Raw genomic sequence first — 12593 nt, 5'->3', positions numbered from 1 at the left:
AGCTCACAGCGCTTTCTCTGTCAAACGCACCCGCAGGGGTTTGAACTGGCTGTGTGGTGTGTGGGAGGAAGTCTTTCAAGCCAGGCAGACCTCACTCTGCATCTGTCCTGTCCCCATTTCCACCTGCTGACCTTCCTGACGCTGCAGGGTGGAAAAACTCTGGGTGCTGGTGGCAAGCAGAGGTGGAATCTGCTGCGAGCAAGCTGCCAGCACCGTGCTGGGGCAAAGGATTTTGCCCTGAAGGCTGTGTGCTCCCGCTGTGCGACCGGGGAATGGGGACCCTGGACCTGAGCTTAATCTCATGCCATAACAAAGGATATTCTGGCACCCTTCTGGAGTCTGATGCTGTGGCAGGGCAAGGCAGGGCTGTGAGCTAGGCGAAGGAAGAAAGAACAGAGCCTGTGGAGCAAACACCATGTGCTTAGGCCGACAGGGGATAAAGAGGCTCTTAGATAAGAGGTTGCTGTTAACAGCATCAAACGCTTGTGTAGTCTCCGCAGGTTTTCCGATGAGGCTTTTTCTAGTGATTCCCTTCAGAAACAGCCACCAGCCAAATTTTAGTGCTCTCTCATCACACAGAAAATAAAATGACAAACAAGTAAGGCATTGAAAATTTATAAGACTTTCTTACCGAGTTTCTTGATTCCAGAGAATAATCGCTGTCTGACAGCTTTCATAAAAGAGGTGAACTGTTTTCCCCAGGGAAGGAGATCAATGGGATGTTTTTGAGTTGTTGCTGGGGCCCACCTCTGCATTCTCTGAAAGATGAAACAATTCTCCCAAGAAGAGGACAAAATGCTGGAGAAAAAGCAGCTTGTCTTGGGGGCTGCTTTTGTTCACAACAGTGATGCCACAGTTCCTATGTGTGGTCTCGTGCCGTTCCCAAGACCTGACAAGCTGCTGAGGGCTGGGCTGGCAGCAAACTTGGAGCAGTGCTGGGGAGGAACCTGCCTGTAACGCTTCAGCCGGACTCTGCAAGAGTGAAGGGGAGAGACGGAGTAGGCAGAGCAGCACCACAGGAAGGGGCTGAGCACACAGTCCCTGGGATTTGCATTCCAGAGGCTCAGAGTTGGTAAAGCCAGCGATTTTCTTTCCTCTGGCTGTGTCTGGATAAGATGTCTATAAGCTTTTGTTAATGTCCAGTGGCATCAGGTGTTCAGAACTGACACCCTAAGGCAGCAGGCGAGTGTGGTGGGGAATTTGTTACTGCTGAGCCAGAGTCCCTGGGGATGGCTTTTCCTTATGCCCAGTAAGTAATCTGAGAAGGAGCTGCAGTATTCTGTCATTGTAAGAGGTAAATGTTCTGTGAATTCCACTATAAACATTTCTTTCTGATCTTTATGATAGCTTCTAACATGGCACAAAGCCTTTATAACCTTTCAACGTGGCAAAGTTGCACCAGTCCACTCCCAGTCCCTCTTAACTTTTGTGAACAAGGCAGCGTGAAGGCTGGGCTGTGGAAAAAATTGCATGAGGTGGGGAATAGGAGATAGAAGGAGAGCAAACCCCTTGCACAACCTGAAACCAAGAGGACAGGAGAAGGGAATCAGCTGTGAGACCAAAGCAGTGAGGTCAGCTGCACGCAGAGGTGGTTGGTTGTCCTGCTACACTCTTGCTGGCTGGAGAGTGTGGGTTTCCCCTGCTCGTCTCAGTGCACAGGCTGGAGGAAATGAGCCTAGAGACCCTACAGGGAGTGGGTGGAATTGTCCAGGCAACAGCCGACCAGAGTTTGTCTTTCAAACCAAGTCTTATAGCACATTCATGCTCCTTTGCCTCCCAGTCCACTGCCAGATCAGCCAGACTGCGGTCTGTGCCCTGTCTGCCTTCCCTGGGGTAACACTGCTAACAGCTCTGCTGGGGAAGGACTTAGGCAACACGTTGCCTTGTCAGATGCTGACATGGCTTGAACTTTTTGGGGCCTGAACATGGTGCATTTTGTCTCCAGAGAGTGGGTTTATATCATTCCTCTTGGCTTTGGTCTCCCTGCTCAGTCTATGTTAGTCTGAATTTGTCTGGTGAGCTCCATGCAGATATCCATGCCACCATTTTCCATCCTGAAGGAAGGGAGGAGTCCCATCTTGGGTGGAGAAGGAGTGTATCTGTGACAGAAGAAAGGAGTAGATTCTCTCCCTTCATCCCCTGAAAAAAATATGGGACTTGAATGGAAAGGCTGGAGCACAGAGACTGATCATGATGCCAAAAATACCTTTATCTCCACGGTGCTGCTGGCAGGTTAACACCCAAGGCTCTTAAGATGAAGAAACTACTGTACTTGACTTCCTAATCCTCTGGTTGTGTGGCCATAGCAACAAAACACTTAACCACTGCAGCAGCAGTTGAGGAGGAATGGTTGCTTGTAAAATGCCAGCAGGCACCCTTTGGGCAGTTCACGTAAACAGCCCGGTCCGTGTGCCGGCAGGCAGGGGAGCTCTGGGGGGAAAGGGAAGGCAGAGAGAGATGAGCAGGGCCTGGGAAGGGAACTGGGGTGTCCTAAAGGGAAGGGTCAGAAATGCCAATTCAGTTGGTGGGAGCCAAGCCCCTCTCCTGGCCGGGCTGTGTCAGTGGTCTGCTGCTTCCATCACTTCACCACCACTTCTTCTGAGTCCTGCTGGGATCCAGAGGTACCTGTAAATCCCAGGATGGTTCTTGGTAGGCAAAGCAGTACAAAGGCAAATTCCTAGCAGTCTTTCTAGCTCATCCCAACATGATGGTAAGATCGCATCTGCTGAGGGCAGACATGCACGAAGATACTGCATAGATTATTTGTAGAGTAGAACAAGGTGCTTCTTGTTCTACAGGCTACACTCTTGCTGGCTGGAGAGTGTGGGTTTCCCCTGCTCGTCTCAGTGCACAGGCTGGAGGAAATGAGCCTAGAGACCCTACAGGGAGTGGGTGGAATTGTCCAGGCAACAGCCGACCAGAGTTTGTCTTTCAAACCAAGTCTTATAGCACATTCATGCTCCTTTGCCTCCCAGTCCACTGCCAGATCAGCCAGACTGCGGTCTGTGCCCTGTCTGCCTTCCCTGGGGTAACACTGCTAACAGCTCTGCTGGGGAAGGACTTAGGCAACACGTTGCCTTGTCAGATGCTGACATGGCTTGAACTTTTTGGGGCCTGAACATGGTGCATTTTGTCTCCAGAGAGTGGGTTTATATCATTCCTCTTGGCTTTGGTCTCCCTGCTCAGTCTATGTTAGTCTGAATTTGTCTGGTGAGCTCCATGCAGATATCCATGCCACCATTTTCCATCCTGAAGGAAGGGAGGAGTCCCATCTTGGGTGGAGAAGGAGTGTATCTGTGACAGAAGAAAGGAGTAGATTCTCTCCCTTCATCCCCTGAAAAAAATATGGGACTTGAATGGAAAGGCTGGAGCACAGAGACTGATCATGATGCCAAAAATACCTTTATCTCCACGGTGCTGCTGGCAGGTTAACACCCAAGGCTCTTAAGATGAAGAAACTACTGTACTTGACTTCCTAATCCTCTGGTTGTGTGGCCATAGCAACAAAACACTTAACCACTGCAGCAGCAGTTGAGGAGGAATGGTTGCTTGTAAAATGCCAGCAGGCACCCTTTGGGCAGTTCACGTAAACAGCCCGGTCCGTGTGCCGGCAGGCAGGGGAGCTCTGGGGGGAAAGGGAAGGCAGAGAGAGATGAGCAGGGCCTGGGAAGGGAACTGGGGTGTCCTAAAGGGAAGGGTCAGAAATGCCAATTCAGTTGGTGGGAGCCAAGCCCCTCTCCTGGCCGGGCTGTGTCAGTGGTCTGCTGCTTCCATCACTTCACCACCACTTCTTCTGAGTCCTGCTGGGATCCAGAGGTACCTGTAAATCCCAGGATGGTTCTTGGTAGGCAAAGCAGTACAAAGGCAAATTCCTAGCAGTCTTTCTAGCTCATCCCAACATGATGGTAAGATCGCATCTGCTGAGGGCAGACATGCACGAAGATACTGCATAGATTATTTGTAGAGTAGAACAAGGTGCTTCTTGTTCTACAGGCTGAGAGCTCTGAGGATGGCAGATAGCGTGCGTTGAGTGGAAGTCCCTGTGTGCCAGTGGGTAGCAGCTTGCAGACTGTGTTCTGTGTTTGCATTTGACGCTAATAGTCTAAGTGTCCCATGACACTGCAGAAAAACCCCGTATCTGTGTCAGGGATTTAGCGTGTGTGCACATTGCACTAATGTGGATTAGCAGCTGGATAATCTTTGGTTGAATGTGCTTTTGCTAAGTCAATTAAACAAAACCCAAAGTACCAAGATCTGAAGAGTCAAGATCCGCAGGAGTTAAATCGTGGAGGATCTGCTTTAGTCAACAGCCACCCAGAGCTCCCTTAGTGAAAGGGCTGCAGACGGTTCAGCTGTGGGTCTGGAGGGAGCACGGAGAGGGACAGAGAAGCTGCTGTCCCTTGGCTTTGGGTGTCTTTTTGACAGTGATAAGACTTGCATGCACACTATGTGTCTCACTCCTACAGCCACCTGGCTCGGAAGCTGTACCTGCGATGTGACAACTTGGGATAGTGACCACAGCAGGACAGGAATTGTTGACGGGAACGTTTTCTGGAATTATTTGTGCGACTGTGCCACAAAATGGGCTTGCCTGCTGACACCTGACTGTGCTGCAATCAAGAACGGTTGTGCTTGCAGGGGACTGGCTGCTGGGGCTGTGACGGCACTAACACAGCCGGTAGATGACTGCCTGGAATCCAGCCAGGGCTCTCAGCACCGCGCTCTGCCAAGTGCTCCCTGCCAACACGTCCCACGCAAAGGTGGGGAGGGCTGCCCTTTCCTCCAGGTTGCCACAGTCTGCCTGCGCGTATGGTACCTACCTAACGCTTCAGTTTGAGGCACAGAGCATATGCTGGCAAATGAGCTGCTGCTTCCCAAATAGTCCTAGGTGTGTGGGAATACGGCAGGTAAGCGGGGGCAGCGCAGGGCAGGACGAGAGCCTCGCTGCTGGCGCCTGGCACTCGGCTGAGTTACGTATTAAGAAAGGGAAGGATCCCTGGCTGTTGCTCTGCCTCCGGTGTTGGCTCTCCTCTGGTAGTCGAGTGTCCGAAATACTCTGTCTTGTGCAGCATGTTGCATGGGAAGCACTGACCTAATTAAAAGGGACCGTTCCAGGCTAGGAGTTGCCGGTTTATGGCCTGCTAGAGGTCCTCCCTTGTGTGAAGGAACAGCTTGCAGCTCATCTCTGTTTTGCTAATCTAATTTTGTTAATCTTGCACTTTTGAGGGAGTTTCTTCCCACTCGTGGACGTGAAGAGGTGGGTGTGTGAAGCTCACTTTCGTTCTCTTTCTGCCTGCCATTAGATGTCTGTGGCAGAGACAGTGACTTGGAGACTTGCTATATCTCATCTTCACTAACCATGTCAGCTTTGCTGTCCGGCTGCTTCCCAAGAGCCTCCGCACTGCCCTCACAGCTCACCAGCCTCTGGCACGGCTGTCATGTGTTCCAAACAAGTTTTTCTTACAGACTTGGGGACTGGTCCTCGTATCCCAGGAGCCCCAGCTTGCTCTGGGGGCCTCACTGAAGCCCTATTTAGGGCTCTGCAGCAAGACTTTACAAGAAGCCTTCAGGGGTAGAAATAACAGGAAGACTTTCACCTCTAGCATTGACTGGATTGCACTGGCATACAGTCACCCCAGAGATCTGGTCTTGGTCTCAAGGCAAGCTCAGCTTTTAAGAAGCTCTGCTGCCCTTGCAGTGTGAAGGCAAGATTTTCCGTGCTGTGCCTTCCCTGTCTGTCTCACCCGGCCTTGGCCCCGCTGTCTCTCAAGGCTGTTCAAGATGCCTGTTGGTTGTGACACTTCCTCAGGAGCCTCCCTTGCGAAGGCGTTGGGTATAGAGGGGAAAGTCTGCCACGATATCTTAGCTCTGCTGGTTAGGCTCAGAGATCTCAGCCAGGAGAGAGATGGCCTGGACTCACTGCAGAGTCAATCTGTTTATTCAATTAATCAAAAAGTGTTTATTCTGCTGCCTGGAGGTGAGACACGGAATTGGCTGCCTTGAACTCCTAGACTCCTGTGCTATTAGGTTAGATGTAACTTGACTAACTTTGTGCAGCTGCTTGACAGGGTTGGGGACTTCAGGAAGGGTTAGAGGGCTAGGGAGACACTGAGTCAGTCTTGCAAGAGGTACACGATGCTCTTGTCAGCCCGTCCAAGAAACGATTCAAGAGGTGACTTGATCCACCTCCAAGAGGTGGTGTAAGATCAGTCTAATCTTAGCAACCATGAAGTTACCAGCACCTGGAAGCTGAGGCCACACAGCCAAAGCAGGAAACAGTTTTCTGCTCACCTTCTTTAGCACAGACTTATCTGACCAGTGTGGCTGTTACTGGGCAAAAGGACATTTTTACTGTCCGTGGGGCCCTGGACCATGTCTTACTCCTTTACTTGCCACGTGGGCGCAGTGTCTCAGGCAGGCTCCTGATACCTCTGTCTCTTTGTGAGAGCTGCAGAGCTCTGCTCTGTTCTCCACCTTCACCTGGAGATCCTGGCATAGCCCAAGCCCTCCTCTGCCATCCAGATTTGCCCGCTTCAAAACCTTTGTTTCTGCCTGGCTCTAAACCTGTCCTCTGTTCAGCAACTCATTACTTTTCTGACAGAATCATGTCCCTGTCTACTTTCAGCCCAAGCCTATTCCTATCGACCTCTTCACTGCTTTAGCTCAAATTCTTGTCACTGTGTGTGAGGCTCCTGTTTTTCCTGTCTGGCTCTGCTGTACTCCTCTTCCCTCTGCACTGAAGCAGTGCTCCTCTATATTTCTCCCTGGCTTCCTGCACTCTTCCCACTGTGCTTCCAGCATGGCACCAAACTCTGGGCCCAAACACTCTGGCAGCTCTCCTCCATCACGCTGACTTCCTCGCCTTACCTTCCAAAGGCAGGGAGAGGGGTAGATGTCACTGAACAGCTGCTCCCTTTCCCTTACAAATTCCTTGCATCCCAGGAAAGGTTATCCCTGCCTGATCTCCAGAAAGTCTTTCTAAGAGTGTGTGCTGCAGTTCTGCTTTCAATGAAATGGCCTCCTTCTGACTATGCTGTTAGGAGCTGTAGGAAAAACAGCTTTTTGCAAGAAGGGGTTCTTCCAATGCTTATCACTCTCAGCACCTCTCTGAACCTCACTCATCAGTTCATCGAGGAGCCAGAGGACAAGAGCAGTACATGACAGGTGAAGCTCTGCTCTTCCCATTCTCTGCTGTGATGCCTTTCCAGACCCTGAACTTCCAAACAGTGGTGTTACCTCCAGACTGCAGCTGCGGGAAGGTCAGCACTGTGATGGGAAGCTGACATGCAAGGAGCTGCCTGACTTCCCCTTCTCTGCTTGAGTGGCCAGCTCAGGACCACGTTTCAGACCTCTCAAACCTGGCCGTATTGATTAGACTAGTTAAATGGCAGGCTTGGAATTAGATCGAGATTGCAAATAGGTTTCCTGATGTGCATCTCCCCCTACCCTCGCTTTCCAGTCTCTCTGAGGTCCTTCTTGCTGTGGGAGATCCTGTCTTTCTGGCTGTTCTGGTCTCTTGGGGAGCAGCTGCAGTGTGCCACTGCTATTCTTAGCTGTGAAGACAGCGTGCAAGTACCTGGCCCAGCAGAGCTGGAGCTGGTGCACTGCTATCTGCCCAGCAGATCTCAGATAAATTATCCAGAAGATCTTGGGAGTGTGTAATTGAGTAGCTCTGCCACAGGCTGTGCTTCCAGCTATGTACACTCTGCTGTGCAGCGGGGCTCGGTAATTGCTTGCTCCACAGAAACCAAGAGCTCTGGGTTCGTCTCGAGTGATTGTGCCCTCTTCTCTGAGATTTTGGAGGGACTCCTCAGATTCACTTACTAGATTTCATGCTTCTTCCTTTCCTGGTGGGAGGTTGCACACAGCAAACAATTAAACTCTCTTGGCTGTTTCTCCTATTCTAAAGATCTTTTCCCACCTGGTTTCTGGCACAGTCCGTTCCTCTAACAGAGGAATGAAAAGGTCTTCAGGTGCTGGGGGGAGGCCTGGGGACGTCTTGAGCAGCGACTGGCTTTGTTCAGATCTGGTGTTCATGCCTCAGGAGTGATCTGCTTTCTAACGGCTACCGGTCCAAGGATCTCTTAAGTCTTCTTCAGCACTAACCAAGTCACAAGCTTGATTCTCTGTCAGGCCTTGCCGCTGCCCTGGGATGTGCTAACAGCTACAACAAGCAACGGGGGGGATGCCCCTTGTACAGCACCATGTCCACATCTGTGAGGGTTTTGGGGCAGAACGTGCCATTGCATCTCGCTAACGGGCTTCACAGTTCTGCATGGCCATCTGCTTCTCGCTGGCTCTGTCCCGTCCAGCTCCCGGTGCGCTCCTGCTGCTTGGTCAGCCCCAGCCAGCTTGGCTCTCCCCTTGCTTTCAAAGGAAAAGCTTGGCCTGGGGCCCAGCCAGAGCTGCGTGTTGTACCCAGGTCCCCGAGTGTCAAAGCTGCTGGCACAGGCGCCGCTGGCAGCCGGCCCGGCGGGTCCCTGGCACCAGCGTGAGCGAAAGGCGTGTGGCTGAATGACCTGACTGATCACGCCGTCTCCCTCTCTCTCTGCCCCAGATCGGCGGACCATTCTCTGCCCGGATCTTCCGTTTCCACAGACTTTGGCAGCTGGCAGATGGTGACAGGGTGTGGCAGTATTCGGGAGCAGGCAATCCTGAGCGCAGACGCCTCTCTCCCTTGCAGCTTCCCGGATGAGTTCCCTAGCACTTGCCTGTAAGTGTCTCAAACACGGGATCTCTCCTTGGGTCTCTCAGCTGGCGGCAAGCGCTGGAACTTTGTCACCCTGGCACTTTGGAAGAAGCCTGGGAGCCCGTCACAAGCCGTCCCGTCTTCCTTTCTTTAATGCTTTCCATCCACAAATCAGTCACTGAGTGCTCTTTGCTTACGCTGAACGCAGAAAGAAACCGGCATCTTCTCTGCCTGGTGACGGGGAGGGGGCACTTTGCTTTCTGTAGGAAGAAGAAGCTTTTCTCTCTTCCCTGAAGACACTGAATTTGGGCATAATTGAGTGCATTTGAGGATGCGTGCTTGTCAGGGCAGGACTGGTAACCCAGATTTTCTTGCTTTTGGATCTTGCTCACCTCTTTCTCCCCGCTGGGGTCAGATCCTTGCTGCAGTAAGAGAGGGGCTTTCCTTCTGTCACCCCGATTTTTGTCTGACCACGCACAGCAACATTTGCAAGTGCTGCATCTGGCCAGTGCAGAGCAGCAGACGCCCTGCATCCTGCCACGTAGAATGGCTGGGAGGCAAATGTTCCTCCCCATATAGAAAGCCCCCTCTGTGGAAGCTTGAAAGACAGGAGATGCGCTTTAATTGCTGTTAGAGGAGAACCTTGGCTTGTGCCTTCAGGCTGCAAACTCTCAATCAAGAGACTGAAATGGCGGATGAGGGGCTGCCGCTGGCTACGCTGTGCTGGGGTTGTGCTGCCAAACGCTTGCGGTCTCTTGCCGAGATCCCTGCTTTGGAGGCAGAGGGCAAGCGATGTGGAAACCAGCGTGTCCTGTGAGACGGGCTGGCTGCCCTGGCTCTCCTTCTCGTGGGGCTGTGTGCTGTGCTGCCGAGCAGAGCAGCTGCCCCCACGTTGTTACTGTGAAGCTCCAAGACCCAGGATTTGGCAGATCAAAAATTCACGAGAGATGTCGGACATGGCCTGGCCAGGATTTGCTCTCCTCCTTTCCTGAGGACGTGCCAAGCTGCTCCTGCAGTTGTATGGAGATGGGTGAGGGAGCAGAAGGGACTGAAGGATGGGCATCTGAATTAATGACTGTTTTACTGTGCCCTGAACCTGGCAGTGCTTGGTGGCTGCTGATCACCAGCAAGTTGTTGCTGCCCGTGGAGTTGGATCTAATGTCAGAATGAGAAATTGGGTAGAGAAATGTGATTTGAAGTTGAGCTCTGAATCGCCCTGTTCTGAGACTGTAGACTGGTGCAGTTTGGAGTCTGGCTGCTTGGGACAGCTGGGTCCAAAGGCAGGGGAAGAGCGGGGGTGCTTCTCCCTTGGGTGCGCAGCAGATGCTGCGAGTGCTTTGCCCTGTTCAGCTCTTCACGGGGGCTGTGGGGTGCTCGGGGGCTGGGGACCACTCAACTGCGGGTGCTGGGAGCAGACACTATTTGGAAGGGATGAAGAGTTCCCAGGGATGTCGTGTTGAGCTTGACCCAGGGCCTCCAGTCTCTTCTCTACATCAGCTCTGTTTGCTCGGGAGCCCATTGTGGTTTTATCCCAGTTTTTTTGCAGCCCAGCACAGTATGAGTTTTTGGAAAATTAAATTCTATTTAAGTTCCCACTTTACATCTCAGCTGGCAGCAGCTCGATGAAGGTACGCTTTTCACAGCCTACTTCTTGTGCTTGTGTGGGGCTTGTCAGGGCTTACTTCGAGCTGGGGCTTTGACAGCCTCCTCTCATCCTGCACCCCGAGCGGGCAGGCTGTAGGAAGTGTAGCGGGGCAGGGTGCCATGGATTTGGCAAGGAAGCGCGACCTGCCTCCCTGGCTGAACTGCTCGGAGCGAAACGGTGCCGCAGCCGGTCCACGGGGCTTGGCGTGGGGCAGTGGCTGGTGGCTTGACTCCTTGGAGTGTCTCTCTCCGTGAAAGAAGCCTGTGCATTTAAATACAAAATGTGCCCTGTAAAGGGGCTGTGCGAGGCAGAAGACGGGGACGTAGCTGCCACACGCCCTCGCTTACCTCCGCCTGTGACATCCAAGATCACTGCGCTCGGGTGCAAGTGACTCCCTCTTTCATGTCGCTTATTTTTAATGCTAGCGGGTTTGCGAGTTCCACGTCCCAATTAGGTTGCCAAAAAAGCATCTTTTTCATGTGTTTAGATATGTTGCCTTTTTTCCTTCGCCCTCTGGCTCCTCTTTATTATCCGACGCTGTAAACAGCGGCCTGGTTGGCTGCCTCGGCACCGCTTGCTGTTTATAGGCCTCCCACCATATCCTCTTGCTGCTGTTTCCGGACCGAAGCTGTTGGCTGTGGGTGGTTAACACTTCCATTCAAATGAGCTGTGCCAATTTATAGCCAGCCCAGGCGCTGGAGAGATTAAAGAGAATTTTTGATGGGGAAGGTTCGCGCTGTGCCCTTGGAGTGACCTTTGAGGAACGTCTTCTTCTCTCTGGGAGCCACCGGCACCTCGCAGCGAGGACCGATTCAGGCCGGAGCGCTTGGAACAGCCGCCTCTGGACCTGAGTCTCGCTTTCCCCTGCTCCCTGGATGGAAATACTGCCTTCCCTCTGCTCTCTTCCCTCCCCCCGGCCCCTAACCAGGTGCGTGGATCAGCTGGAGAGGAGAGCAGGTCCTGGGGGACGCCGTGCCCTACTCTGCAGGCAGCCCTCCTGTTCGCAGTGCCAGGGAGCAGAAGTAAAACGCCTCTCAGCATTTCACTTTCCACGCCTGGAGTGCTCCTTGGGGCTTTTGTCACCTTGTCTGCCCCCTCTCGTCCCCCTGCCTTCCCCAAAGTTGTCTGTGCTGGCACAAGGATGAGAGACTGGGGCCCGTGGAAGTGAGGGATGGTCACAAATAGGTTGGAAGGGACTGTCCGGGCACAGCACATGTGGCCGGGCTCCATCTGGGAACGCTGTACGAGGAGGGGAGGGAGCTGGCGCAGGGGCTGACGTCAGCCAGCGCCCGCTTGGCGAAAGCAGCACTTTCTGTAGGAACCCTGGCCTCGTAAGCAGCGTGGTGCTGTGAGAAACTGGGGGGTTTGGTGAAGGAGGAGACCCCGGGGGAGAGCAGGAGGCTGGGGCTGCGAGAGGCCCCATGGGAGAGGGATGGGTGGGTTGCATTGGCTTGGGCAAGGAGGCAGCGGCACCAGCTGCTGTGGCGGAGCCTTTTGGGGCTGGCACTGCCTTGGCCGCTGGAGCCAGCTGAGCACCGTAGCCCTGCTGGTGCTGTGGGCAGAGCGTGTGCCCACCGCTGCCAGCCCCGCTGCCGTTCCTGACCTCCCCTTGCTTTCTCCTTAGGCTGGTGTCGGCGAGCGACCGCGAGTCCCGGCTGGAAGAAGTGCGTTCTGCTTTTCTGGCCAGCTACAGCCGGACCATCGGCCTGAAAGCCGTGCCCCCCAGCCCCTCGGGGGCCATCGGTGGCCTCCTCGAGCAGTTTGTGCGAGGCGTGGGACTGAGAGGCAGCAGCACCCTCTGAGCACGGCGTTCCCGGAACCGCTGGCTGGAGAACCGGGACCCCGCGGGTCCCCCTGGCCAAGCCGGGACCCCCTTCCCGGTGTGGGGCACCCCAGTGTCCATCGCCGTCCACCCCTGCTCGGGGCTGGGGGAGCGCGGGGGGGGCTCCGACGAGTCTCTGCAGTAAAGACACCCGAGCTGTGCCCTCTTCTGCCTCCTCTCTGGGCTGTGGCGGGGGGAAGGCGGGCAGCGGGGCCGGGGGGCGGCGGCGCCGAGGAGCCGGGGCGGCGGGAGCCGTTCCGCCGGGGGCGCCGCTCGCTATAAATAGTCCGACCCACGCTCCGGGAGCGGCGGCACCGAAATAGCACCGGAGCCGGGACCGGGAGGGAGCCCCCCGGCGGGGCGGGAGTCGAGACTGAGCATCCGCCGCAGCGGGCTGGGGAGCGGAGCGGAGCCCGCGTCCCCGACGGGAGGTCCCG

General features: G+C 54.1%; 1 protein-coding gene across 1 annotated transcript in view; it reads left to right on the top strand.

Annotated features, from left to right (window-relative positions):
• The window catches only part of MTMR14 (myotubularin related protein 14), a 33348-nt gene extending 21030 nt beyond the window's left edge, over positions 1–12318 (top strand). The window contains exons 18-19 of the mRNA XM_014946888.1: positions 8558–8713; positions 11959–12318. Of these exons, the coding sequence (XP_014802374.1) occupies positions 8558–8713; positions 11959–12136 (334 nt within the window). The 3' untranslated portion in view covers positions 12137–12318. The remainder of the gene's footprint in view (positions 1–8557; positions 8714–11958) is intronic.
• The last annotated feature ends 275 nt before the right edge of the window (positions 12319–12593 follow it).

This window comes from Calidris pugnax, unplaced genomic scaffold (genome assembly GCF_001431845.1).
Source record: "Calidris pugnax isolate Ruff unplaced genomic scaffold, ASM143184v1 scaffold81, whole genome shotgun sequence".
Classification (NCBI taxonomy): domain Eukaryota; kingdom Metazoa; phylum Chordata; class Aves; order Charadriiformes; family Scolopacidae; genus Calidris; species Calidris pugnax.
Note: the sequence above shows the minus strand (reverse complement) of the source record. Positions and strands in the feature narration are given on the sequence as shown.